The 25,313-nt window shown below is 42.3% G+C and overlaps 1 protein-coding gene across 1 annotated transcript in view; it reads left to right on the top strand.

Moving 5' to 3' along the window:
* The window catches only part of nlgn3a (neuroligin 3a), a 66,984-nt gene extending 42,385 nt beyond the window's left edge, over positions 1-24,599 (top strand). The window contains exons 3-4 of the mRNA XM_015061087.1: positions 8,113-8,902; positions 23,744-24,599. Coding sequence (XP_014916573.1) covers positions 8,113-8,902; positions 23,744-24,599 — 1,646 coding nt within the window. The remainder of the gene's footprint in view (positions 1-8,112; positions 8,903-23,743) is intronic.
* The last annotated feature ends 714 nt before the right edge of the window (positions 24,600-25,313 follow it).

The raw sequence follows: 25,313 nt of genomic DNA, 5'->3' as shown, positions 1-25,313 counted from the left end.
GTGTGCTCAACTGAGCACTAGCCCAGTTTGAGAGAAATGTTTTCCACAGAGGGGCTCTGTGTGTAGTCCACAGGTCTGCGGAGATTTGCTTGCAGCGAAGAGATGCTGGTGGTAAGATGGCTCAGAGGATTCAAGCTCCGCTGAACGCAGGCTTATGTCTAATAATCAGCAGGGAGGGACTCAGTGTGGCCCCCCTTTGGAAAGGAGTCGGTGAGGATTTGATAGACACCACAAGGTGCAGAGCGGAAAGGGGGAAAAAATGTAGGCGTACGACATTAAAAAGCTGAAAAATACATGTTCTCGTTGCTGTGTTATTTTTTTATTTATTTATTTATTTTTTATGTCTTTTAAGTTACAAATGCATGGCGTGTTTTGTTTCATCAAGAAATGTCCATCGGCAATAAAACACAGCTGGGTAATGAAGTATGGACTTCCTCAGTAGGATTTCACAAAATAATGCCTTTTAAAAAGCTTGATTTGCTTTGTGTGTATTTTAGTTGATGAGATCACAGACAGCAGAAGACATTTTATGGTGGCATTATGAAAAACAGCAGGCTGTGTGTGCTGATACATCCTAAACTTTACTCTTGAGGTTTAAAAAAATCCAACAAGACAAAGATTGAAAGTTCACAAGCATAAAAAAAAAACACAGCAACTTTGTTGTTTTCTGTTCAGCCTTCTTGTCACTTGTTGAAGATCTTGCTACTTCTAGTTGAATTTTAAACTTCTCACTGATATTATCCATTCATTTGCTATATCCTCTTAATCTTTACCAGGTTGCAGAGGGGCTGGTTCTAATTTCCAGTGGTCAATGGGCATGAAGCGGGGTACACCTCGAATAGGTCGGCAGTCCATCTCAGGGCAACGCAGAGACACATGGGGCAATCAGTCATACACACACATACTCACCTAAGGTCAACTTAGAGAGGGCAGTGTTTGTTTTTAGATTGTGGTAGGAAGCCAAAGTACCCTAAAAGAGAAGACAATGCTAAATAAATACAAACAATTGAAATGATCACTGAAAATGGTTGAAGGGAAAATGAGTCTATTCCAGATCCCTATCTAGACCTATGTGGTTCATGATTACCAGCCCGTACAGTGGGCATGGGCTTTCATTTCACTCACCTACATAAAAACCAATAAAGTTCAAGGAGCTCCATCCAGTTGTTTTACAAATTTTAAGTGAGCGTTTGAAATGTTGCACAAAATAGAGAGTAGGACATGTGAATTGGGCATGTGAGAGGGTAATTTCATCCGAGGCTGACGTTGCACATTCCTGTAACAAACAAGTTGTAGAAGTTGAACAGGCAAAAAAAACAAAAAACAGATGGTTCTAAACCTTTGTGCTGGAGGTTTGAATTTAGAAATGTTCAGAGCCTTCGACCACGACCAGTTGATGGAAGAGTTTCACCAATCCCATCCCAGCCTGGGGTGACTGGTGAGAGGCATCCCAGTCTGGCAGCTTTTTCCTCCATAAAAAAGGCTTGGACTAAATTAAGGAACTGACCCACCAGTGGATAGGAAAGTTTGCTATGTCAGAACTTATACAGCAAACATTTCCCCTTTGGTATAATAACTCATTTTAAGAAAATCTAAAAATTACCTCTATGGGGTGTAAAACTGTTGTTGCAAATTTGAGATTTTATTTATTTTTTTTCTAATTTTGCTGTTTCTATCACCATTTCTAATACAATACTTCAAAATGTGCATAAAAAAGTTGGTGGAAACACGGCTAACGTGATTAAAAGTGAAGAGGGAGAAAATCAAGAAAATTGAAAATGGAAATATATAAAAGAGCTCTAAATTGTTTTTTTTCTTCCTCTTGATTTCACCAGAGGCGTGTGGGTTGATTTCTTCTCTATTCAATAAAAATGAGCAGAATAGTAAAATAAAGAGGGGAAAAAAGCATGACATGTTTACAAACTATATCTAAAGTAAGTTTGTATTTCCAGACAAGTCGGTCTTATGCCTTTAATCTGTATCAAGATTGTAGCTTTTTCCTACCACTGTACATATTTTTTCTCTGTTAGACGTTACAGTACAATCACTTACCTAATCCAACATTTCAAATCGATCTAACCAGTGTCACAATTATGTAATTGTATTATTCTTCATAACAAGTCGTTTTACAGGTTGCATTTTACTGTCAGGTATATTACCAAGACGGAATAATAAAGCACACAGCTTAGTGCATCACCAGCTGTCACAGATTAAAACGGACAATCATTTATAATGCAAACAGGCAGCATCCGTGTCCATTAGCACAGATTGAACCTTTGCACAGTGGTTGCCACATCCTGTTATTCCCTCTCCATTGATGCAACTTTGCCAGCTCATTAGTATCACCACTTAGTCCATATTGTTGTTGTCAGAGCGAGATCTAATCACATTTTTGAACCTCCGGATGAACGTCTGCGTGACTCTTTAACTAGTGCAGTGGTCATCCCCACCAGAAGGTCAAGCTATTCTTTTTTATTATTTTTTTTTTCCTCCTCGGCTTTCATCTGTGAATTTCCTCCTCCATTCCAAGCCTCGAAACTAACAGGTGTCCAGCGCGGGGGCAGAACGGTCGAGGTCAGCAAACCGCAGCACAGAGGCGGCTGCAGGGCAACCGCAGCAGCATTTAAGCCGAAGCCCCAATGAGTGATTACCTCGGAGCTGTAGTCATAATTCAGCGTGACCTCAATCTGCCTGCGACGCTGCGGCTTGATGGATCTGCTCACAGTTTCGGTGTCAGGCACTCGCATGTCAAACACAGGCAGATAGCGATAAGGCTATCTGTTGCTTTTACCCCCCCCCCCCCCCCAAAAAAAAAAGAAAGAAAAGAAAATGAATGTGACACGCATGCTGATTGTTTTTGCTTCCTGCCTTATCGGCTTAATTCATTTGGATATTGAGTGAGAAATCATTTACTACCTCGGTGTCAGAGGGAGACAAAACAACGTCACAAATAGTTAACCCTCATCATGGTGACGCCTACCGTCCGTCAGCCGATGCCTCATCTCCGCGCGGATCATCAATCAAAGTCGGAGCGCGTGCACATGTGCGCGCTCCCCTCCCTGTGTGGATAATTAGTGGATTCCCTCAGTGGGTGATAAAGCCTGCGCTCTCCCCCCACTCTCTCTCTGACCTTCCCCAGTGAGCTTCCTATCACCGTGGGGCTCATCACACACAGTTCTAATACATATTTATCGGTGCACTGACAGCTCATGTGTGCTGGATTTATATGTTTCTTGACAAACAATAGTAAAAGCCCAGCCACTCTCCTGGCCTTTCATCAGCCGGAGCGGAAATAAATCTAGCGGTGTCACCCTGGCTGCAGCTTCCTCCTTCAGCCGACCATCTGGTGGTTTGTGGGTGCAGGTAGCTATGGGATGGGCCAAGTCGCACGGACGCATCTCTCTTCGAGCTGCGGCAAAAACAGATTTGATATTCGTATGTTTGTCAAATCGCCTTGGCAATCGCAGGAACAGGAGCTTCTCAGCGGGAAGCGGTTTTCCTACAGCAACTTCTGATCAAAGACGGTCTAGAAGTAGTTGTGGCATCGCTCGCAGACATTTGGATTCAGGACTGGCTTCCCGAATCTACGACTGCCTCTGTTTGCCCCCCCATCACCCCTCGCAATATGAGTTGAAATGCAAAGAGAGGCAATACCAGTAAAGAGCCCTGGGAGGAGAGAGGGAGGGGAAAAGGGGAAGGGATGGGAGGGATGGCAGGATTAAAACCCCTTGCTCCCCCCTGCTCTGCCTCCAAGCGTCCATCTTTCATCTTAGGTCTGCCCCCTCTAATGCTTTCAAGTGGGTGAAACCCCCGACATCTGCTTCCGCTCTCTGGGACGTGGTACAGGGCCGCCATCCTGCTGAGATGCGCAACCACGGGACAGCTTGAAGGGCACTTTCGGGGCAGGACACAGAAGGCTAATGGTCTCATCCGTAAAGAAAGAAACGCATGATGCAGAAATCTAATAATCCTTCACTTTGGGGATCGGTGAAAAAAAAAAGATATTATGTTTACTCGTGGATCTGTAGTCATATTCAGTGAAGTCATATTCTAACCTAAAAATATTTCTTGAAAAACACACGATCATACTCACTGAGCACACTTTGCTAACTCAGACACAATAATCCTTCTTACTCTTTGTAAGCAAATATCTGTAAATAGATATGTAAATAAACACTTCGTCTTCGCCGAGATGAAATAAGCCCCCCGCCGCCTCTGATTAGGTCTACCAAAGTGATGTATTGAGCACTTAAATCAGCTGTTTACCTCCTAAACACAAAGATCTCAACGTGCCCACCCACACTGAGAGTGAAATATCACAAACAGAGAAAATTCCCCGGCATGTTTGAATGCTAATTGTTCGCCACCTAATCAAATATTTTCCATTTGTCTTACGGATGGAGTGTTTTTTTCATGACTTGTTTAATTTTGTCTGAAGTCATTAAAATCATGCTTAATAATCCAGTTAAGCATATCAAGAAGAAAGATGCGAGTGGATTTCAAGTTGCCAGATATACGAGTGCATCCCATCTGAACACTAAAACGCACCTTTTCAAGATTGTATACAAAACTCGTAATGTGTTTCTTGGTATTCATGATACACTTCACTGATGTTCTCTGGCAAACCTCTAAGGCCTTCGCAGAACACCTGCATTTATACTGAGATTAAATCACGCACAGATAAACCCTATTAGGAGATTTCTAAAGGCTGCTGGTTGCACTGGGATTTAATTGGGGGCATTGGATGTCACGATCTGTGTTTGTGTGTTTATTTTTGAGTTTTTCTGTGTAGTGCTGTTCCCTGTGAGTCTCTGTCCTGTCCTCCCCGTTTGTCTCCCAGGTGTGTCTCGTCCCCTTGATTACCCCGTGTGTATTTAAGTCCACCTGTAGTCTCCGTCTCTTGTCAGATCCTCGTCGTTGTTAGCGTCATTCCTCATTCTTCGTGTCCTACGTCAGTTCGCAGTTTCCTCAGTAGAACTGTATAGTCCTGAGGTTTCATGTGTCAGTCTTTGTCAGTCGCTACCGGTATTAGCTGTGTGCTAACGTGCTGCCTGTCCTGGACTGTGAGATCTTCATTAAATTTCATCATCTTCACCATACCTGGGTTCTCTGCGTCTCTCCTCACCACCACCAACCATACCACTTCATGACATTGGATAAAGAATTGTTAAAAGAATTGAAAGCTCTGTTTCATTTTTATCCCATTTAACAATTATGTTTGACCTTGTTTATCGCATAAAACTCAGTTGAAATACCTTGAAATTTGTGATTGTAATCCAACAAAATGCGACGTAATGTGAGCACTTATGCAAGGCACTGTAATTTTAATCACGAGAGGACTGCATTGAGCTGTAGATTTCAGAGCCATGGTTTTTCTACAAAACCCACCCACTCAGGAGCACAAAACCAACATGGAGAGTCGCATAATAAAAGTTCTTTGTAGTTCAACATGTATATATTTCTGCCACATAGAGCCAATAGAACCTAGCTTTCTGTTTCAGTTTGGCTTTTCATTGTGTGCCAGCAGTCTGCATAACCAGATGAAAAGGTGCAGTTCAGTTCTTACTGCAAGTGTAGTGAGTAAGAGTCAGTTTATTTATAGAAACCCACCCACCAGGTTCTGCAGAATTTAAAATCTTTCAGGTTAAAAACACAAAATAAAAAAAAAGTGATGTAAAGTGTATCCCTTGCAGAGCCACTCTGTGCACGTCAGGATGTGCTTGAGTGGGATTGTTTGCGTGTGTGTGTGTGTGTGTTATGACCTCAAAATGCAGAATGTGTCTTTAGTTACAGTGAGGTTCATCCAATTTATGCTACCCTGAAAAATGCATTGCCATTGCAAGGAAAAACCCAAACCATCATTAGAGAGAAAACAGTCCCCAAGAAGGTTTTTTTATACAGCTGGGCTCTCCCTGTAGCTTAGGACATAACGGTACTGTTTAAATCTTCATCTCTGCCATGTATATGGACAAAAAAGGGTAATAAGACCTATGAAGCAAGTTTGCAAACATGCCAAGATTATGAATAATGTCACAACATGTGTTCATTAACAATGATATTGGTAATAAACAAAACCAATCTTGCATAATAAACTTGTAAATTGTGTTGTTATTGAAAAAAGAATGTTCTGGGGTTTTTTTTCAATCTGGTATATGTGTTGAATCAGTAAATGTCCATTGCATCTGATTAAGTTGCACTTCTTGCCAGCTAACAGACAACTTTTTAACTCCCCGTTTATCATTATCCAAAAACACTCAATTAAATCTCCGTTGTCATGCTGTGGAAATATGTTTAAAAATAGAATGTAGGCTGATGTCTCATATTTAATCCCTTTAACCTTGGAGCAAATTATACTACAGTTTTCTGGTTTAAAATGTTGCTTTTATTTTTTGTGTTTTAAATCTTGTTTTTAGATTCAACCATAAAGGGTTTAGTAGGTTTGAGTGCGGGGTGTAGTTCACATGTTAAGTTCTGCCTGTTGGACACTCTGCAAACCACGTAATAAACACTGACAGCAAAAGAAAAATATGGCACTGACTCCTTATTTGCTCAGTAATTTTGAATCCAGTGCAAAATGTAAAAAAAAGATTTTAAGTATTATTTGCATCATAACACTGAAACATATGTTACTAACCCATATTTGACCTTTTGCTATTGAAACAACAAATAGGCTGTTAGTTTACATGTTTACAGACCAAAAAGGTGAGAGTTTTCAATTAAGATGCTTTGGTCAGAGTAGATGAAGGAAAAAAATAGCAAGTATCAAAATTCATGAAATGGATTTCTCGCTCTCTGCCAGCGTTCAACATGCAGCTGTTTGTTTTAACAGATTTTTATACCGACACTACAGCAAACCCTTTACTCAAAAGTTGAACATTTTGTGTAATAAGCCCTTACACCGCTGATGAATGAGAAAATTACAAGTGTGTTCCTGTTTTTAAAAGTTTGCCTTACAAAGCCCAAAATTACATCATTAAAGACACTTTTAAGGTAATGTTATTAGGCTATAATAAAAAAAACAGGTTGCACAGCAGGGTTTTTAATGGAGGTAAATAAACAATCAGAACGTGAAAAGTTTTGAACAACAGCCTAAATGTTGTTGACTGTAGTCAGTACTTAAGCAGTGTGGGTGCTCCAGACTTGCTTTAAAACTGGGAATTCACACAGTGCATTGTTGATTTTTCCAACATTGGTGTCTGCACAGGATGGCAGACCAGAGGGGGAACACCACAAGGCAAAAAGAAAGAAAAACCTTCCTGACAGTCGCATATTGAATATACTATGTGTTGCTTATTTGCAAGTACACATTGAGTACACTAAGGCAATATTGTGACTCTGGTGAGTGTGCAAGATTAAGAAGCTGTTTTCTTGGTGCTTTTATTTATTTATTTGTTTTAATGTAGACTGCAGCATAGGATACTAGCTCTGAATTCTACATATTTAGACAAATCAGATCTTTCTTACCTGCGACAGACTGGCGACCTGTCCAGGATGTACCCCGCCTCTCGCCCGGAACGTTAGCTGGAGATAGGCACCAGCACCCCTCCCGACCCCACTGAGGGACAAGGGTGTTCAGAAAATGGATGGATGGATGGAGATCTTTCTTACATTATTCTGTGCTTAACAGAGATTCATTAAAGCACAATTTTAGACTTGTAACTCGCATATTCTTTTTTCTGAAAACACATAGAGAACAATTTCAACATGTACTGATATATAGACTGGTCAAACGTGAACTGAGTCATTCCACGGTGATAAATGCATCCATTAGCACTAGCAGCGTTTGCTAGCATTTCCAAAAGAGCATGCGACAATGAAAGGAGGAAGAGAGCAGGACAGACAGATTGCTGTATCTTCCTTCTGTCTGTGAGGCCAGGCCATCTGCACATTTATTATTACAACAATGATTCCATTATTGTTCTGTGTGGCAACAAGGACTTGCTCTGTCTGGCCTTTGTTATTCTTATCTGCAGTGTGGCTGACAGCCCGCTTTTGATCATGGCAGCAACAAAATTAACAACTCTCATGTAATGCAGTGCATAACTGAATCATCATCCTTAATAATGACACATTAAACATCCTCCTATCTCTTCTGTCTGTGCCCTTGTCCAGGTCTGTTCCACAGAGCTATCATTCAGAGCGGGTCCGCACTCTCCAGCTGGGCCGTGAACTACCAGCCGGTCAAGTACACCCGTCTCCTGGCAGAGAAGGTGGGCTGCAACGTCCTCGACACCTCAGACATGGTGGACTGCCTACGGAAGAAGAGCTCCAGGGAGCTGGTGGAGCAGGACATCCAGCCTGCCAGGTACCACGTGGCCTTTGGACCCGTCATCGATGGGGATGTTATTCCAGATGACCCTGAGATTCTAATGGAGCAGGGCGAGTTTCTCAACTACGACATCATGCTGGGGGTGAATCAGGGCGAAGGCCTGCGGTTTGTGGAGAACGTGGTGGATTCGGAGGACGGTGTGTCTGGAAACGACTTTGACTTCTCCGTGTCGGATTTTGTGGACAGCTTGTACGGATACCCAGACGGAAAGGACACTCTGAGGGAGACCATTAAGTTCATGTACACGGACTGGGCAGACAGAGACAATCCGGAGACTAGGCGAAAAACGCTGGTGGCTCTCTTCACCGACCACCAGTGGGTGGAGCCGTCGGTGGTGACTGCTGATCTCCACGCTCGCTACGGCTCACCCACCTACTTCTACGCCTTCTACCACCACTGCCAGAGTCTTATGAAGCCTGCGTGGTCAGACGCGGCCCACGGGGACGAAGTGCCGTATGTCTTTGGAATTCCTATGATTGGTCCCACCGATCTTTTTCCCTGTAACTTCTCCAAGAATGATGTCATGCTCAGTGCTGTCGTGATGACCTACTGGACCAACTTTGCCAAAACTGGGTAAGTTTTTTTTGTTTTTGCTGTATTTACATCTGATTACTGACTTTGCTTTTTGAATACTGGCTTGTGGGCCCTTCCCCATAAAGGCAGGTATAGGAAGTGATTGGATAGATGTATAGAATTATACCAATTAGCATTTGATATTCGTGACTAGCATGGATAGCAGAGCACAGCTATCCAAGCTAGAAGTTGCTGATGATGTTCTATGAATCTGCAGTGGCTAGCACCATAATGTTCGCTGTTGTAAGCTGGGGTAGCAGCCTGAGGGTTAACAAGATCAACAAGATCGTTAGGAAGGCCAGTCTTGTTGTAGGAGAGAAACTTGACTCTTTGGACATGGTGTTGCAGAGGACAGGGTTGTCCAAATTCATAACAATTTTTAACTTTTCTTCTCATCCTCTGTCAGTCGCTAAACATCTATAGGAGCTCTGTCAGTAACAGATGCAGACTGCCATGATGCAAAACTTTCTCTTTTACATTAACAGATAAATTCTTGTGACAGTGAGACATTATTGAAAAATATCTCTTTTAGAAAAAAGTAGATTAAAAAGTTTGTAAGACGATAAAAACAATGTCATTCTGACTCACGTTTAATGAACACACCATAACATCTGCTAAACGGCTGCAGTGTAGTAACAAAGGACTGTACTTCACAGCAAACCGCTTTTGTTTGAATATGACAGGCACAGATTTTACTGTAAGTGTCTCACAACATTATGGAAAAAAAGATTTCTACTGAAGCTCCCTGAAGAAAAACATGCACCTTGAAGTCTCGTGGGAGGTGAGATATTGCAGCAAGACAGCAGACAACACAACAGCGAGACAAGTCAGCTGCTATAAGAGGATTTGAATAACATTAGTGAATTAAGGAATGCCATATACTTTAAAGTACAGATTTTTAAAAGCAAACAGTGGTTAATTTTTGTGGTTTTCCAGAATAATGGCACCAGAGCCACATATATTTAAGCCATTAACAGATTTCCTTCAGTTGCTGGTATGTATACCATACATACCATACCGGGAGTTGTATACCAGCAACTCCCGAAAGAATGTCAATACTTAATTCAATATGACTACTACTTAGTGTATAGCACAAACACTAAACAGGTAAACAGGTAAACATACCTGAGAGCTGTTGAGAAATGCCAAGCCAAAGCTTTGTTCAGTCCATCTCTCTTTCATCATTTCTGGTTTTGACTGAGAAACTTTAGCGTTCCTAAGCAGGTTTGGGATTTTTGAAGTGAGATTACTGGTTAAATGGTTATAATGTATCAGTTGATGTATAAAACTCTACAAACGTCTTCGGTTAATATCTATATATATTAAGGCTGGTTTGCCCTAGAAGCTGACGCTCATGGGTAATTGAACAGAGTTCAAGCACAAACAGGACTTGTATCATCTTAAAACAACACCAGTCTCAAAAATGTCACAGCACTTAAAGCAAATGCTATTTTATGTACCGGTAAACCATAGACAGGTTGGCCTGGGCGGTTATTTATATTTACACAGAAAATAGAGGTAGAGGGCTGTGCACTACCAATGATCTTCCTGTCTTGGACACTTACCGATACAAGAACGGATAAGCATTTCCCTTCAGAGTAACTGCCTAAAAGAAAAGTTAGGTTTTGTAAAAAAAAAAAAAAAAAAAAAAAACATAAATAAAATGGAGTTGAAATAAACTGCTACTATAGTTTTAGTGTGCTGCTTTACTTCCTTACCTTTCAGTAGAAGTTTCACATGGGAAGAACATCCTACGTATAGCACCTTCCCTGAACGCCCCATAAATTTTCTTCTACGCCTCCACTCTATTTCTATGCTGTCACCACTGACAGAACCTGACTAGTGGGTTTCATTCTCAGTAGTTTACCTTTAATGTTCATTGCATTTTTATATCCTCATTTGTACGTGGCTTTGGATAAAAGAGCCTACCACATGCAAAAGCATAAACATAGACAAGCATTAGTGGTGCATCGCCTCCTGACTTGCTTACTTGTGTAAATAATTTTCGATTTCTTTAATAGGTTACCATCCAGTGCAAACATGATGTCGGCTCACAGGTTCATAAAAAAGCATTTTCCACAACAATGTTTCTGGAGATATGCAGAATGAATATGTGTCAATTATCTGGTGGAGGTCACAATATTACTTGCTATAACCTAAAAGAAGCTTACCTTTAGATGGTGTTTTTTTTTTGTCTCTACTCTTTTTGCTGTGGTTTTCCTTAATTAGTTACCTTTTCTAAGCTGCTTGTGGATTGTTTAGTTCTGCATATCGATGTTTTTGCATGTCAATGGGTCTTATGCGATATTTAGTACAAGCCTTCTCCCAAACCCAAAGACCCGTACAACAAATCTTTCATTCAAATGCATTTACCATTGCACTCATATTTATCAGTAATTTTGTTATTCTAAATGTATATGTACTTATGTTTAGATATCTAAGTAGTTTTATGTAAAAACAACATTCATGGGACATTCTATGTGGAGCAGATCTGATGAAAATTGCTGCCATTTCTAGTTTGATAATTGACAAACAATGATAATAACAGATAATGCAAACAAAAGCAAAATAGAACAAATATTTTCCCAAGAAGCAACATTAGCATCTTATTTTAGGATTTCACTGGGAGTAATCTGAGCCCTTTAGCTCATAATGCAGCTCTTATTTTCCCATGTAATTATAATGAAGCTATTCCGTACCTGTAAGTCATGCTGTTCTTGCTCAGTGTGGGTTTAATTGAAAAATATGTATATACTAATGAATTACACCCAGGGAGATGGAAAATTGATTCTGGATAAAATCAGCATCTTTAATTGTTCTGTAATTGTTGTATTTTGGAAGAAAACTGATAAATGTGATCCAGTTTGGGAATCTCAAATGTAACTTTGGCCTGTTTTTTTTTTTTTTCTTTATTAGCTGATTGAGAGGCTACTGCGACTTTTATGCAGTAGAAAGGATACAGGGTAGACAACGGCTAATAGTTGTGCATAATTAAACCTCTTTTAGGGCTTTAATTGCTCTTTTATGAGAAACAAGATGAACCATCTCCTTAAAATCTGTTGACAACATGAAATAAAGAGTAGACCGAGACTGGAGGTCAATACCTGAGTTGTTTGCTTGCCTGTTGCTTGCAGCTCATTGAAATACAGTATTTCTAATTGGCAGCAGTAACAGTTATGATGTTAAACAGCGTTATTTCACAAAACCTGTTTATTTTTGGTATCCATATTAAGTTGCTTTTTACCAAAAGCATCATAAGGACTAAATAATCACCAAGGGCCCCAACAAAATCTCAAACTGGCAGATAACAGAGAAATGATTTTCTCATGAGATTGGACAGGAATTGGGTGACTTTCTTCAAACATCACTAACAATTTGCCACAGATTGCTGCATTCTGGCAGCTGCTCCTAGAAATTAGTAAAACCAGTGATGACACAATTACAAACTGCTTCAGCTATTAATAGACAGTAACGGATAGAAATCCCATCTCAGCCATGTTACAAAATTGTCATTGCTGAAGAAAAGAGGCAGCTGAGGAAACGCAGCTCTGAATAGATAGCATGGCACAGAAAAGGATTTGTTTATTTTTTTTTTTTTTTAAACAGAGAGAGGGAGGGGAGGGTCGTTCAGAGGTGATTTTGCCCAGACGTCCTGGGTCTCAGTCTGAAGACATGAGACATATTGAAGCTGAAGAAGATTAAAAGTTCCTGCTGAGTCTGTGTTTTGCTGTACGTGCTTGGCTGAGTGCTTTGGTTGAGTTTGCCTGAATAGTTAGTGGCCTTCTGTTCACCTCAGTCTATGTGGTGTGTGACTGGATATATATATGTGTGTGTGTGTGTGTGTGTGTGTGTGCGTGTGTGTGCGTGTGTGTGTGTGTGTGTGTGTGTGTGTTTAGAATAGGTTTTTATCTTTGCTCTAGCGTGCTGTAGCCTCCCCCCCCCCCAAAAAAAAAAAACAAAAAAAAAAACACAAAGACCTATCATGAAGGAATATCAAAGCTCTGTGCTGTATTGATCCCTTTTGCCTTAGTGGCGTCGATCGCCCGTGCCTCGGGTGACTCACTCCCCACCACGCCTAATTTCACCCCCACCCATCACGGAGCCGAGCCATTTCATCTGACTACTAGTAATCATTTCTAACAACTTAAATTTAATTTGACAATCCCTGTTACCAGATAGGTATTGATCCCATCCTGAATGGGATGCTGACTGAAATCTTGTTCTGTGTTTTATCTGTCTCTATATCGCCTGCTGTCCAATTAGAGGGCATTTACATTCAGTCATCTTGCAGCAAGAAGCTGGAGCTGCAAAGACTTGCATCGATATGGACTGATACTGGCTGCTTTTCTCGTCTGAAGGGACGACTAAGGTCCATCAAATCAAAGATGCCTGGCAGTCATCATTTCACATCGCATACGTCTTTGTAGATACAAATTGAGTGCATAATTTATGTTCTTTTGAAACTGTACTTTTTTTTTTTAGTTCTAAGAAACTTTTTGATTAATCTAAATAATAACAGTTTTAAACTTCGAGCTTGCTGACTCAGAGGAGCTGGACCATGGTCTTCGATTAAAGAAAGCTGGACTGCTCACTCCAGGTGTGAGGTCAAAGGTCAAGTACCATGGTGTCTTGTTTACAAGTGATGCTAGGGTGGAGCAGGAGATGGATAAGTTGATTGGAGCCTTGTATGTATTGATGCGTGCACTGCCTGCATTTGTTGTGCTGCAGGAAGAACCAAGCAATAAAACCAAGCTATTGGTTTACCACTCCATTGAACCTCAACCTGTGGTCATAAGATGCGGATGATAAATTGCTGCCTGGGCCAGATGGAGGATGGTGTTCAGTCCTGGGCCGGATCCAGTTTTGTTGCCCTACTCAAATTCGGAGTGAGTCAGCCACTGGATTGAGAACCTCTGGGTCTCATCTTTGCTTCGACGAAATGCGCGGATAATGTGGTTCTGTGGGTGTTTTTAAGCCATAACCATCAGCTTGCATCGGAGCGGCTAACAGCCGAGCGCAAAGTAGTAAGAATGAGAGAAAGCTCCTCTAAAAGCGATGCCACGGCTCTCATCTAGCGTAATGTGAATCGGGTCACCTCCAGTAATGTCAATGTGCCAGAGCTTCGCTTTACTGCTCCATCTACATTTTGACCCTCACCTACGCTCTTGAGATTTGGATCATTCCCAAAAGAATGAGGTTGTGGACACAAAGCAGCTGAAATGAGTTATCTCCACGGGTGCCGAGCTCAGACTTTGAGGCAGGATAAGGAGTTATTAAACTAGAGCCGCTATTCCCTGTCATTGAAAGGAGTCAGATTAGGTGATTTTTGGTTAAATTGGGTCAGGTTGTCTCCTGGGCGCCACCTGTCTTTGGAGGTTTTCTAGGTCATGGGGTCATGAGAATGTCCGTAAGGGGGATGTCAGGGTTTAACTCCTGAAGCATTTATCTCGGCGACCAATCTCCAATTAGCAGAAGACAGTGCAGGGCTATAGCGAGGTCACTGCCCATCCAGTCAAAAATGCTATATCAGAAAAAATGTATCCAGATTTTAGACATCTCAAGCACCCACCATTCTTCAATGAGTCGTATCACTTTTTTTTTTTTTTAAACTACAAACCTAATTTCATTTGTATGGATTTCCTTCGAACAAAGCAAGACAAACTCACCTTTTTTAGACTCAGTCCATGTATGTTACGGCACAAATATAACCCACGATGTGTCATCTTGGTGTCATTCCAGACAAAGAGGAAAAAATGCAAACCACTATTAGGCACTCAGATGGTAAAGAGTCTAGCATTAGACGCCAGCATTAAAAACCCTCTGCTTTAATATTCCCATATCTCATGGAGTGGGATCTACCTTCGACTCTTACACTGGGGCGTGAGACCTCTTCCTAACATTTTTGAAGTTTATTCCCCTCATTTAGACCACACTGAGGGATACAGATCTCTGCTCCAACACCACCCAACCCAGTTTGGCTCTGGAGGACATACTTTTAATTAAGACCCAGATGAATTCCCCTTGGCTCCTTTCGCCTGGCCCAGCAACCATCTTGCCTATATCTGTAAAGTATCTCTGTCTGCCCTTCCAGATGTTTGCAGTGAACTGACCCAGATTGTACTTCCTGTCCCTGCCTCTAAATCAGCTGTAGGAACATGTGCAACACGATGTTGAGACATTTGGGCTGCATGTCAACAGAGTGTATCATAGCAGCGAATCTCCTGCCCCCCAAAGCTCTTCCTGTCCCTGGCTTTCATGTGTCATTTTTACAGGGCAAATCCCTTCCCCGTGCCTTTTTTCCCCCTCTCTGTGTCAGTGAAGCATAAAAGCACACATAGAGTGCACACTGTCAAATCTTCTTAGCGAGGGCACGTAAACGTTTAAACTGTTAGACTGTCCTTTCCTGAGGGTTAGGTGGATTTATTCGGCTTCAAGTTACTTGTCCTGACCGGAGTGTTTTCTTTTTTTGTTTTGTTTTAGTACAGAAGCGCACAGCTGGGCTTACTTTATTGATAGGGAAACTTTTCCTGACGAATGTGTCATTTTCTTTTCAATTTTTTTTTCTTCAGTTTTTTTGCTTTTCAAACACAAGTACAACCAAATTAGTGCAAAAAAAAACAAAAGAAAAACACCATCTGAACACTTTGGAAAGAAACCACTGATGAAAAAGCCAGCAGACATCAATCATTAGATATCATCAGTGTTGTAAATGTGTTGGTCTATCTTCTCCTTCTTTTTTTTTACATTGGTCTACTGGTGCTCATTTTCTCTGCTTTCCATGTGAGCTGTGCCACATACTGTGCAGAGGGCTTCGCTAGGTAGTTAAAGAGCAGAGCGCTGTCATGTTTTCAGTTTCCTTCTTCGTCTCCTTTTCTGCTCCGCCGTCCCTCTCTCTCTCATTATCCCACACAAAAGAAATCCGGTCATGTATTACATTCGCAACATGGAATAAAATATGCAGTATTGATTGGTTTAGTGACAACGACTGCCAACTAAACAAAAGTACTAACAGTGTGTATGAACAGCCTACACTATGATTTACAATGCCGCAAGTTCATTTTCCCTTTGTTTTCATCCCACTTATCAATCAAACATACTTTTCTTTTAGGATTAGCAGTGTTTGCACATCGGCTGCGACTCGCATCTAAGCTCACTCGCAAGCAGTCACAGGTATTTTGCCTTTGCCCTAAAAACTCTGATCCATTGCTTCCTCCTTACCTTCCTCTGGATTATTCCTCAGTCTCTCTCTCTGCACTTGTGGAGGTTTAGCTCCATTCATCTTCCCATCAACTCTGACCAGCTTGTGTCTGCTTCAGAAAAACATTCCCACAGCATGATGATAACACCGCCATGCTTCGTCATGGCTATGGCGTTGTGGGTTAGTTACGAAGGCCAGATGGGTTCACTTCTGTATCATACGATGAGGATACCTTCTTTCACCGTTTGAAATCGTATGGCTTTCTTTAATGCTACCCTGATTTGTTTTCTTCCAACTTGTCAATGGAGCACACTTTCCTGTAGCAATCAGGAACAACATCTTACATAAAACCCCGTTCCCTGTTTCATACAGAATACATAAAATAAAAAGTAAATACTTCCTAAATACTTGAATTACTTAGATGTATCCGACAGCGCTGCAGAAATTTTCAAATGAACTGATCTCCTGAAGCGTTTATCTGCATTGAAGCTTACAACATTTTATTTTCTTCTAGTTTCTTGAGCTAAAATACTTAAATATATTGCTTTTAAAATACTTAAGCAGCCTTAAATGTAGCTGCAGGTGTGACACAACCATCACAACCATCTGGGGAGGGCGTGCTGGGAGAAATGAGCATGTCTTTTGCTCCTGATAAGATCCTCAAAGTATTGGGAGTTACAGTAGACAAAGCCCCTCTGAGGTCCTGTACAGTCTGCTCCTGTGTTTTGTTGCAGCTGAACCAGTGCTGAAAGGACACACTTACAGGGTCAGGCGATAAATAGTGTTTGGAGGTGTTTTGCTACTTCAGTAGGAGAAAAGGATGCTCACTCATCTCAGTGCAGCACCAGAACTGAGAGAGGCTTACCTCTGCAAAATTCCATGTCAGGATCACATAATGGTCCCACCTGCCGACTCTTCTTTCTTTGGCCATGTGATCGTTTCTGTGTTGATTCCGATAGGGTCGTGCATTCACTAATCATCAGAAAAATAGTCTCTCTTGTAGCCGACGTTGGACCTGTGCGCACTTAGTCCTAAAGTTCAGAAGTTCTATTACTCATCATAACCTCCTTCATTCATTCTCCTTCTTTCTCCAGGTTATCCGTCGTTCTTCTTAGTCATTAGTTGACTCAGGCATTATGCCTCCAAACCATTTTATTGTACGTCTGGCTGGCCAGTGTTGATGTCCTCCTGTAAAAAGAAACTTTGCTCCTGTTTCAGGTGTTTTGGAGCCGGCATTTTCTTACATGAAGTTCCTCAAATTTCCTGCTGAAGAGTAGCATTCCCACAGTATGCTTCTGCTACTACCATGTTTCACAGTGGCATTGTGTAGCACTTTTTATTAAGTCCAGAAAGGTTCATTTTGATCTCAATTGACCAGAGAACCTTATGCAAGTTTTCTATACCCTCTACATACCCTGTACCAAATTTGAATTGGACTTCTCGTGGCTTTCATTTGAAAAAAAAAAAAAAAAGGCTTAAAAAATTGCTTTCTATAAGGGCCAGATTTGTTTTCTATTGAGCACACTCTCTTCGTAGGATAAGCAAGGCTCAAACATCAGTTGCATCTCCCGTCTGACCTCATTCACAGAAGGCTACAGGCATTTTTTCTTTGCTCTAAAAGTTATATCACTCGTCACTGACCTCCTTCCTTCCTTTCCTCCTTTCACCGGATCATCCCCCATTCTTTTCAGTCATTCTTTGTGGCCAACTTGTACCAACAGCATGTGAAGGCATTGCATTGAGAATAGCACAGCCCCCACCCCCAGCAGCCACCTACCTACTCCATTAAATACGCACTCACTTGATGGGAGATTTGTAGCCAATATCCTGATTTGCATTACAGAAGGTAAGGAAGTGGTGTGGCTTGTTAAGGCGCCGGCATGCTATTGATCGAAGTCCACGCTGTGTGCTGAATGTAATAAGAGAAGGTTGGCAGGGATGGGTGACAAACAGGAAGCGGATCTTAGTGCATTAATTTGGATAAATATAGTTTTGTTTTTTTAAAAAAAACAGGAGATTAAAAAGAGACAAACTGTGCAAGTAGGGGTGCTTTCTTTGTCTGTACACAACTGATCAAACAAATCGATAGGGTCCGCAATAAAAGAGCGGTGTCCTCTAACGCTTCCACATAAGCCAAAGTCACAGCGCCTCACCCCGCATCACTTACCCTGCTGAGCTGAAGGCTGCCATTAAATGTGAACCACGCATCACTCAGCCCTGTGCAGCCGCATGAAGGGGAAAAGAGCACAGCCCGATGATTCACCTGCTAGGTGCTGAAGCCGTTCCCTGACGCTGCGCTCAGACAAGGTCTTACAAGCAGGATCGGGTCGGTTGCACTTCTCCGAAATGCACGCAGATTGCAGGAATAAAAAGGCGCTTCACAAGCGCGTGGTGGAATGTAAATTAAAATTAGCCTCTTCCTTTGTCTTACCTGGTAAGTAGGTAAACAAGCCGCAGGGGCTAAATTTGTCACACAAGAGTAACAACAATAACAACAACAGCAACACAAAATGTTTGCCATGTTTTGCATCTTATCAAAATCAGTGCCGCCAAGTTAATGTGTGTGTCTTGTTTTATATAAAGAAGCTATACGCCGCTCCGGCTTCACAGACCTTGAGTGCAGTGAAAATAGATTCTCGTCTTCAGCCTCAGGGCACCTAAACGTGTCTTTTCAGATTTGGTGATGGCTAGGTCTATGATCATTGAAGCGCTTCAAATTACATCAGGATGAAAAGGGGAAGGAGGTACATGGGAAATGAAAAAAGAAAGAAAATGATATTCATTCTTCCCCCTTATCTACCTTTTACATCAGTGCTTGCAGATAGGGCTTAGAATAGGTAATGAGCTCAAGTCCCATCCGCCACGTCCTCTGTAGGTAAAGCCAAGAGTCGTGTCTGTCATCCATGAGGTGTGGCGTCTTATAGAAAAGCGGTTTAATCCTTACACTACAAAACGTTTTTGTTTTTTTTTCTCATATCAGCTTGGAGAGCTGCAATTCATCAGCAGCCGGTGTGTAAAACTGAAACCCGACGTCCTGAGTTCAAGTTCTGGACTTTTGAAGAGGTCAATATATCATTGCGTGGCGAGACAACGGTGCAAACACACACCGGCAGGCGCACGCATTGAAAAACGGCCCCGTCAATCACAGATGCAAACACATGGTGGGACTTACACAGACATGGCCGGCCAAGGTCGGACAGGGGTCAGCAGGTCAGCAATGTTTGAAGGGAAAGCGGGGTTTGAGGTTTAACAGCACCCATCGCCATATGAACACATGACAGGAAGTCTAAGAGGCTATTAAATCGCTTGCTTTTATGGGTGTAATAATCCCTGTCCTCTGCCAGAGAGTCCAGCTGAGCATCCAGATTAGGCGGGAGGTCTAACCAGAAGCATGCTGTCAGCTAATGCCAGGAAGCTCTCAAAGCCCAACAGGACTGCAGACATCACTTCATGTCGCAGTCAAAGCAACTGTTTTCTCCGGAGCTTAACACCATGTGCACTGACGGGTTTTTTTTTTTGTTTGTTTGTTTGTTTGGTTTTTTTTTAAGAGTTTTATCTCATGTTTACCGTTGCGTTTGGAAGCTAAGAGATGTGACGACCGCATGGTCCTGGTGAAGCGATTCATGCTGATGAGATGAATGAACCAAACCTGGTGTGATTCAGGACGTTTTTACCATTTTCAGATTTTTTCAAATCACTTTTTATGCCTGTGGTTCAAAATAAGATCCCAGATGTGTAATACTCTTCTCTTATTAAATCTAGAAATTTAGCCTTTTGACAAAACGGTTAGTGTTTGATTTAATTTTTTTTTTTTTGTATTTATTATTTATTGCACCTGCCTCTATAGATTTTTTGTCATCATTTATTGAATCTGTTTTAGATGAAACCACACTAATGAAAAAGTGACCACAAAAAAGGCCAGTGCTCTGCATTATGTAACAGGTATTATATAAAGTGTTGCGTCCTTACATGCTAATTAAAAACTTAGTTGGCACTTTTGTACACACTATTTCCCTAATCACATTAAATTAATTTGGCTGTGAATTTAAAAAAAATAAATAAAAAATCTCTAAAAAAAAAAAAACTCATGGGACTAGAAGAAGAATCTGTGGCGTAAACCTCATCAGTGAAAGCATCTGCTAACATCTGCCTTGTGTCAAGATGTCACAATGCATCCCACAGCAGGCGATACCCAAGTCAGCTCAGAGATAAATTGAAGACTTGCACAATATTAGGCTGTCGGTTACCTCGTTATGGTGGAACAGAGTGAGAAGCTGCAGACGTTTTCATGCCATGGAACCTTTTCACGTTTTGTGACTTTACAACTAAGGATTTCATAGAGATTTAAGGTGATAAACCAACACGCTTTAACATTTTTACAAATCTAAATCTGGAAAATGTTCTGTTTGTCTGTGCAAAGAATTGACTCCTGAGTCACTTCTTTGCACCTTTTACTGCAAATACAATTGCAGGGTTTTTTAAAAAAAATATGTCTAAGTTACATATTGCTTACTGATAACTAACTGTAAACTAACCGGGCCATTTTAACACATAAATATGCTTTAACTCAAAACTATTCCATTGGAAGTATGTTTAGGTTTTCCTGGTGGAAGGTGAATATCCACTCCAGTGTAAAGGCTCTGGCAGTCTTTCTACCAGTGTTGCTCTATATTTAGCTCCATCCATCTTCCCAAAACCTCTCACCATATTTCATGACTTTCTCCTGCCCATGATTCTCAGTGGGGATGACGTGTTTTACAATGATTTGCTGTGTTAGTTTCCACCATACACAGAGTTTTGCATGTAGGCAGAAACAGGATTTGCTCCAAGTTGGCCATAACATCTTCTTCCACGTGTTCGTTGTGTCCCCTGCATGGTCTGTGGCAAACTGCAAACTGGATTTCTTATTACTTTGTTTTAAGACGTGACTTTTGCCTCAGCTTCTCTTTTCCATTTTGCAAACTGTAAACTGATTGACTCGTAGTTGTCCTAACAAAAGATTCTCCCACATAAGCTGTGGATGTTTGCAGCTCCTCCAGTGTCACCATAAGTCGTTTGGCTGCTTCTCTGATCAGCTTGCCTGGCCTACTAGTTCAGATAAATGGCCGTGTTTTGGGAGGTTTGCAGTTGTCCCTTTCTTTCTAACCAACTGCGTTGTGATTGCACTGGATTTGAGGTGTCAGAATAAAGAGAGTTCACTGTAAATGCAATCCACACTTTGATTTTTAGTTTTTAAAAATTCTAAATCATGTATCGTTTACTTGCAAATTACATTTATTCACAGATATGTGTTGGTCTATCAAAAATATTAAAAATAAAAACATACATTTATTGCTATAAAGTGACAAAATGTGGAAACTATGAATTCTGTTGAGGGTTTTTTGTATATAATCACCTCTTCTCTCTCTCTCTCTCTCTCTCTCTCTCTCTCTCTCTGTGTGTATTAAGGAACTTCAGACCTAATGTTTGTGTAAAATTCGAACAAATCTGACCACATCGCTGTAAGCCCACATCCAGACAGAGCCGGGTAACCGCAGCGGTCTCAAAGCAGTCAGTCGTAAAGCCCAAAATTCAGACAGGACCTCAAACCCCCCACATTGAGCAGCAATTGGAGAAAGCATTTAAAGGAATGTACCCTGTTTGCTATTGACATTGCAACAATTACCCAAGCATATGTGTGTGTAATTAGATAAGGCAGCCAGTTGTTCTCTAATGCGGCAAATCAAATTAACTAAAGATGCCACATTGATTTCTTTGTGTTGCCTAAATTATTCATCTTCACTTGCAGTGAACCAGTCAGCCAGCCACCAGAGAGCTTTTTTAACTCCACTGCACCACTACACGCTCGCTGCCCGCATTCAATGATTGTATTGCGAAATCTCTCCAAGTACCTTTTGCAAGAAATTTTCATATTTTATTTAACAAACCAGCTAATTTAACTCTCTGGGCGAAAACGGGTTTGCCACGTTATGGAAAGTACAGAAAATCCCATCAATGGCGGCAGCTCTGACCTCCATTACCGATGTTGTATTTGTGTGCGAGTAGGAGGGGGAGGGAAGCGCCACTGATGTAAGAATTCATGAGGCGCTCAGGCTGCAGACAACCTCATCTCAAGCTGCTCCATTGACATCCTGTTCCCTGGCATGTTGCGCTTAGGGAGATCAATATGACCTTACCTCCACCGCACGCTCCTTTGAAACTTAATTACTGATATTCAGCTACAAAGTCATCATAGTCTGGCTGTCAATATTCATTGGGGATCATTACGGTCCTAATAAAAGAGGTTATTTACGGGCTGCTCTGCTGACACCAGCCCAGGTCCAGGAATCCAGCTCCAGCCATCTCAATTTGCTTTGCCTCTCTCTCTCTCTCTTTCTCTCCCTCTCCCAGAAGCACTGACCTGAAAAATAAAAATTGACAGCAGAGAAACAAACAGGAGGAGGAGAGGACGGAGGGTGAATTCTCCGGGCTTGTCTTTTAATTCTCTTAGCTGTGTTTGGAGGTTTTCCCAACCTGATCCACATAAAAAAAAAAAAAAGAGGAACAAAGTAACCATATCCCAAAATCCCTAACTAAATTTTAACTTTGGTTACCATCAACGTTGCACTCCAACCCACTAAGGAATATTTCATAACATTTAAAAAAAAAAAAGGGGGGGGGGACAGATTCTTGCTTTTCATTCCTCAAGCAGCCGGGTATTGTGTTTTTCAAGGCCATTCAGCTCTGATTCACGCTCCTCCACGGAAAGCAATTTAATCCACAGCAAAAGCAATATACAGCAGCGCCGAGGTCCCAATCCTGACATTGTACGCCAACAAAGAGCTGTGTGATTGTTGGAGTTTGCTATATGTTAATTCAGTCGATAAATCAATAGCTTCACTGTAATTGAAGTAGTTTGCTGTTTGACGCAACATGTTGAAAAGTGAGAGGCGGAACAGTGAACCCTGTGGATCAAATGAAGTACTGCATCCTCCTCTAGAACTATCCACACAAACACACACACACACAAGCATGACTGCACACTTCCCTTTAGTGTCTTGATTAATATGGTCTACCTTACATCAGTGCACTGGATGCCAGTATACACTGCAATGCCTTCCGCGAGCAATTAGCAGAGAGGCTCCACCAGCATTGGATTATCCACAACAAAATGCCTCCTGACGCGCGCCCTAAAGCCTGCTGACTTATTCATATGCATTTACTTTTAAAAGCCTCTGGCCTGCTTTTAAAGGCTGGGCTGCCTCAGAATTGAAATAAGATCAACATCTGGGAGGAAAAAGAGATGGGAGATGAGACATGCAGGCATAATAGGTCTGCAAAGAGGTAGCTGAAAGGAAAGGGAGAGAGGAGGGGAGAAGGTTTGGAGATGATATTGGTGTCAGTTCCTCCTGCAGCAAAAACACCTGGACGAGATTTTAACTGCATTTGGTTAGAAAGCGGGGTTTTCGCTTTTTGGTTTAGAAGGTTCTCCACTTGTTGCCACAATTATGGCAGATTTGTCAAAATATAGGCTCTGACTCACAGTGATACGTTTTAAGAATGATTGTTTGCATTTCGTTCCTCCAGCCCTGAATATCATTACGAATTAAATCCACTGTCAGAATCTCATTTTTCTGTGTGCTTCATCTCTTTCTTGTCTCCAGGGACCCCAACAAACCAGTTCCCCAAGACACCAAGTTCATCCACACCAAGGCTAACCGCTTCGAAGAGGTGGCCTGGTCCAAGTACAATCCCCAGGACCAGCTCTATCTGCACATCGGCCTGAAGCCGCGCGTGCGTGACCACTACCGGGCCACCAAAGTGGCCTTCTGGAAACACTTAGTGCCCCATCTCTACAACCTCCATGAACTGTTCCACTACACCTCTACCACCACCAAAGTGCCACCGCCGGAGACCACACCGAAAAGCGTGTCCACCAAGAGGCCCAACGGGAAGAACTGGCCCTTCAATACCAAGCGCCCCCCCATGTCGCCCGCCTACAACAGCGAGGATAAGGACTCTTGGAGCGAGGACGAGGAGACGGGGCCTCTTGTGGTCGACAACCCGAGGGACTACTCCACGGAGCTCAGCGTCACCATCGCGGTGGGAGCCTCGCTGCTGTTCCTCAACGTCCTGGCTTTCGCGGCCCTCTATTACCGCAAGGACAAGCGGCGGCAGGACTCCGGCCACGGGCAGCCCAGCCCGCAGCGCCAGACCACCGCCAACGACATCGGTCACCACGCGCCCGAGGAGGAGATCATGTCCTTGCAGATGAACCAGACGCACCACGAGTGCGAGGCGGGGAACAGCAACGAAGGGGCGCTGCGCCTGGCCTCGTTGCCCGACTACACGCTCACGCTGCGCCGCTCCCCGGACGACATCCCGCTCATGACGCCCAACACCATCACCATGATTCCCAACTCCCTGGTGGGCATGCCCAACCTCCACCCGTACAACACCTTCACAACTGGCTTCAACTCCACCGGCCTGCCGCACTCCCACTCTACCACCCGCGTATAGCTTTAAGGAGGAGGCCAGGCGGGGGGCGGCCGGCGCAGGCGGGAGAGAAGGAAGTGGTGGCGGGTTGGCGGAGGAGGAGCAGGAGGATGAACGAACTGAGGAGAGGATTGTGTTTTATAAATATCACAGGCAGGGGAAGGGCTGCGTGGGGGCGGGGAAGGGCAGGAGTGGGATTAAAACGTGCAGAAATTTAACTAGACTTTTACTATGACGAGAGCAGCCGAGAGCTCTCTGTGGATGTCAAGTTGTGCAGAGCTGCCAAAATCAAACTGCTTTCCTTCTCCAGAAAGAGGAGGAGGTGGTCTTTCTGCAGTGTTTTTTTTTTTCTAAAATTAATCATTTTAAAAGCCTTTTTAAGCAGACTGAGGAGATATCAACACTTTTTTTCCTGAATTCAGAAGAACAAACGAAAAAAAAATCAAAGAGAAGTGCTTTTTATTTCCCCATCCCTTCCTCCTGCGGGAGACATCTAGAATGACGGCCTCCGCATCAATATTTGCGAATATTTTTAATTGCTTCTTTGTTTTCTTTTTACGTTTCAATGCCTTACTGAGCTCTTTCTTTCTGTCATTATTTCTCCTCCCTGAGACAATTCAGCGCGGAGTCGTGTTACAAAAGCAAGATAAGACTCAGAGATGAGAGACTCTGAATCCGGGATGGGAATCTAGAGGATATGCAGATGTAGAGATTTTAAAAACCCATTTTGGGTGACTC

The sequence above is a fragment of the Poecilia latipinna genome, unplaced genomic scaffold (genome assembly GCF_001443285.1).
Source record: "Poecilia latipinna isolate Pla-1442-1.1 unplaced genomic scaffold, P_latipinna-1.0 Scaffold1777, whole genome shotgun sequence".
In the NCBI taxonomy this organism is placed as follows: Eukaryota; Metazoa; Chordata; class Actinopteri; order Cyprinodontiformes; family Poeciliidae; genus Poecilia; species Poecilia latipinna.
Note: the sequence above shows the minus strand (reverse complement) of the source record. Positions and strands in the feature narration are given on the sequence as shown.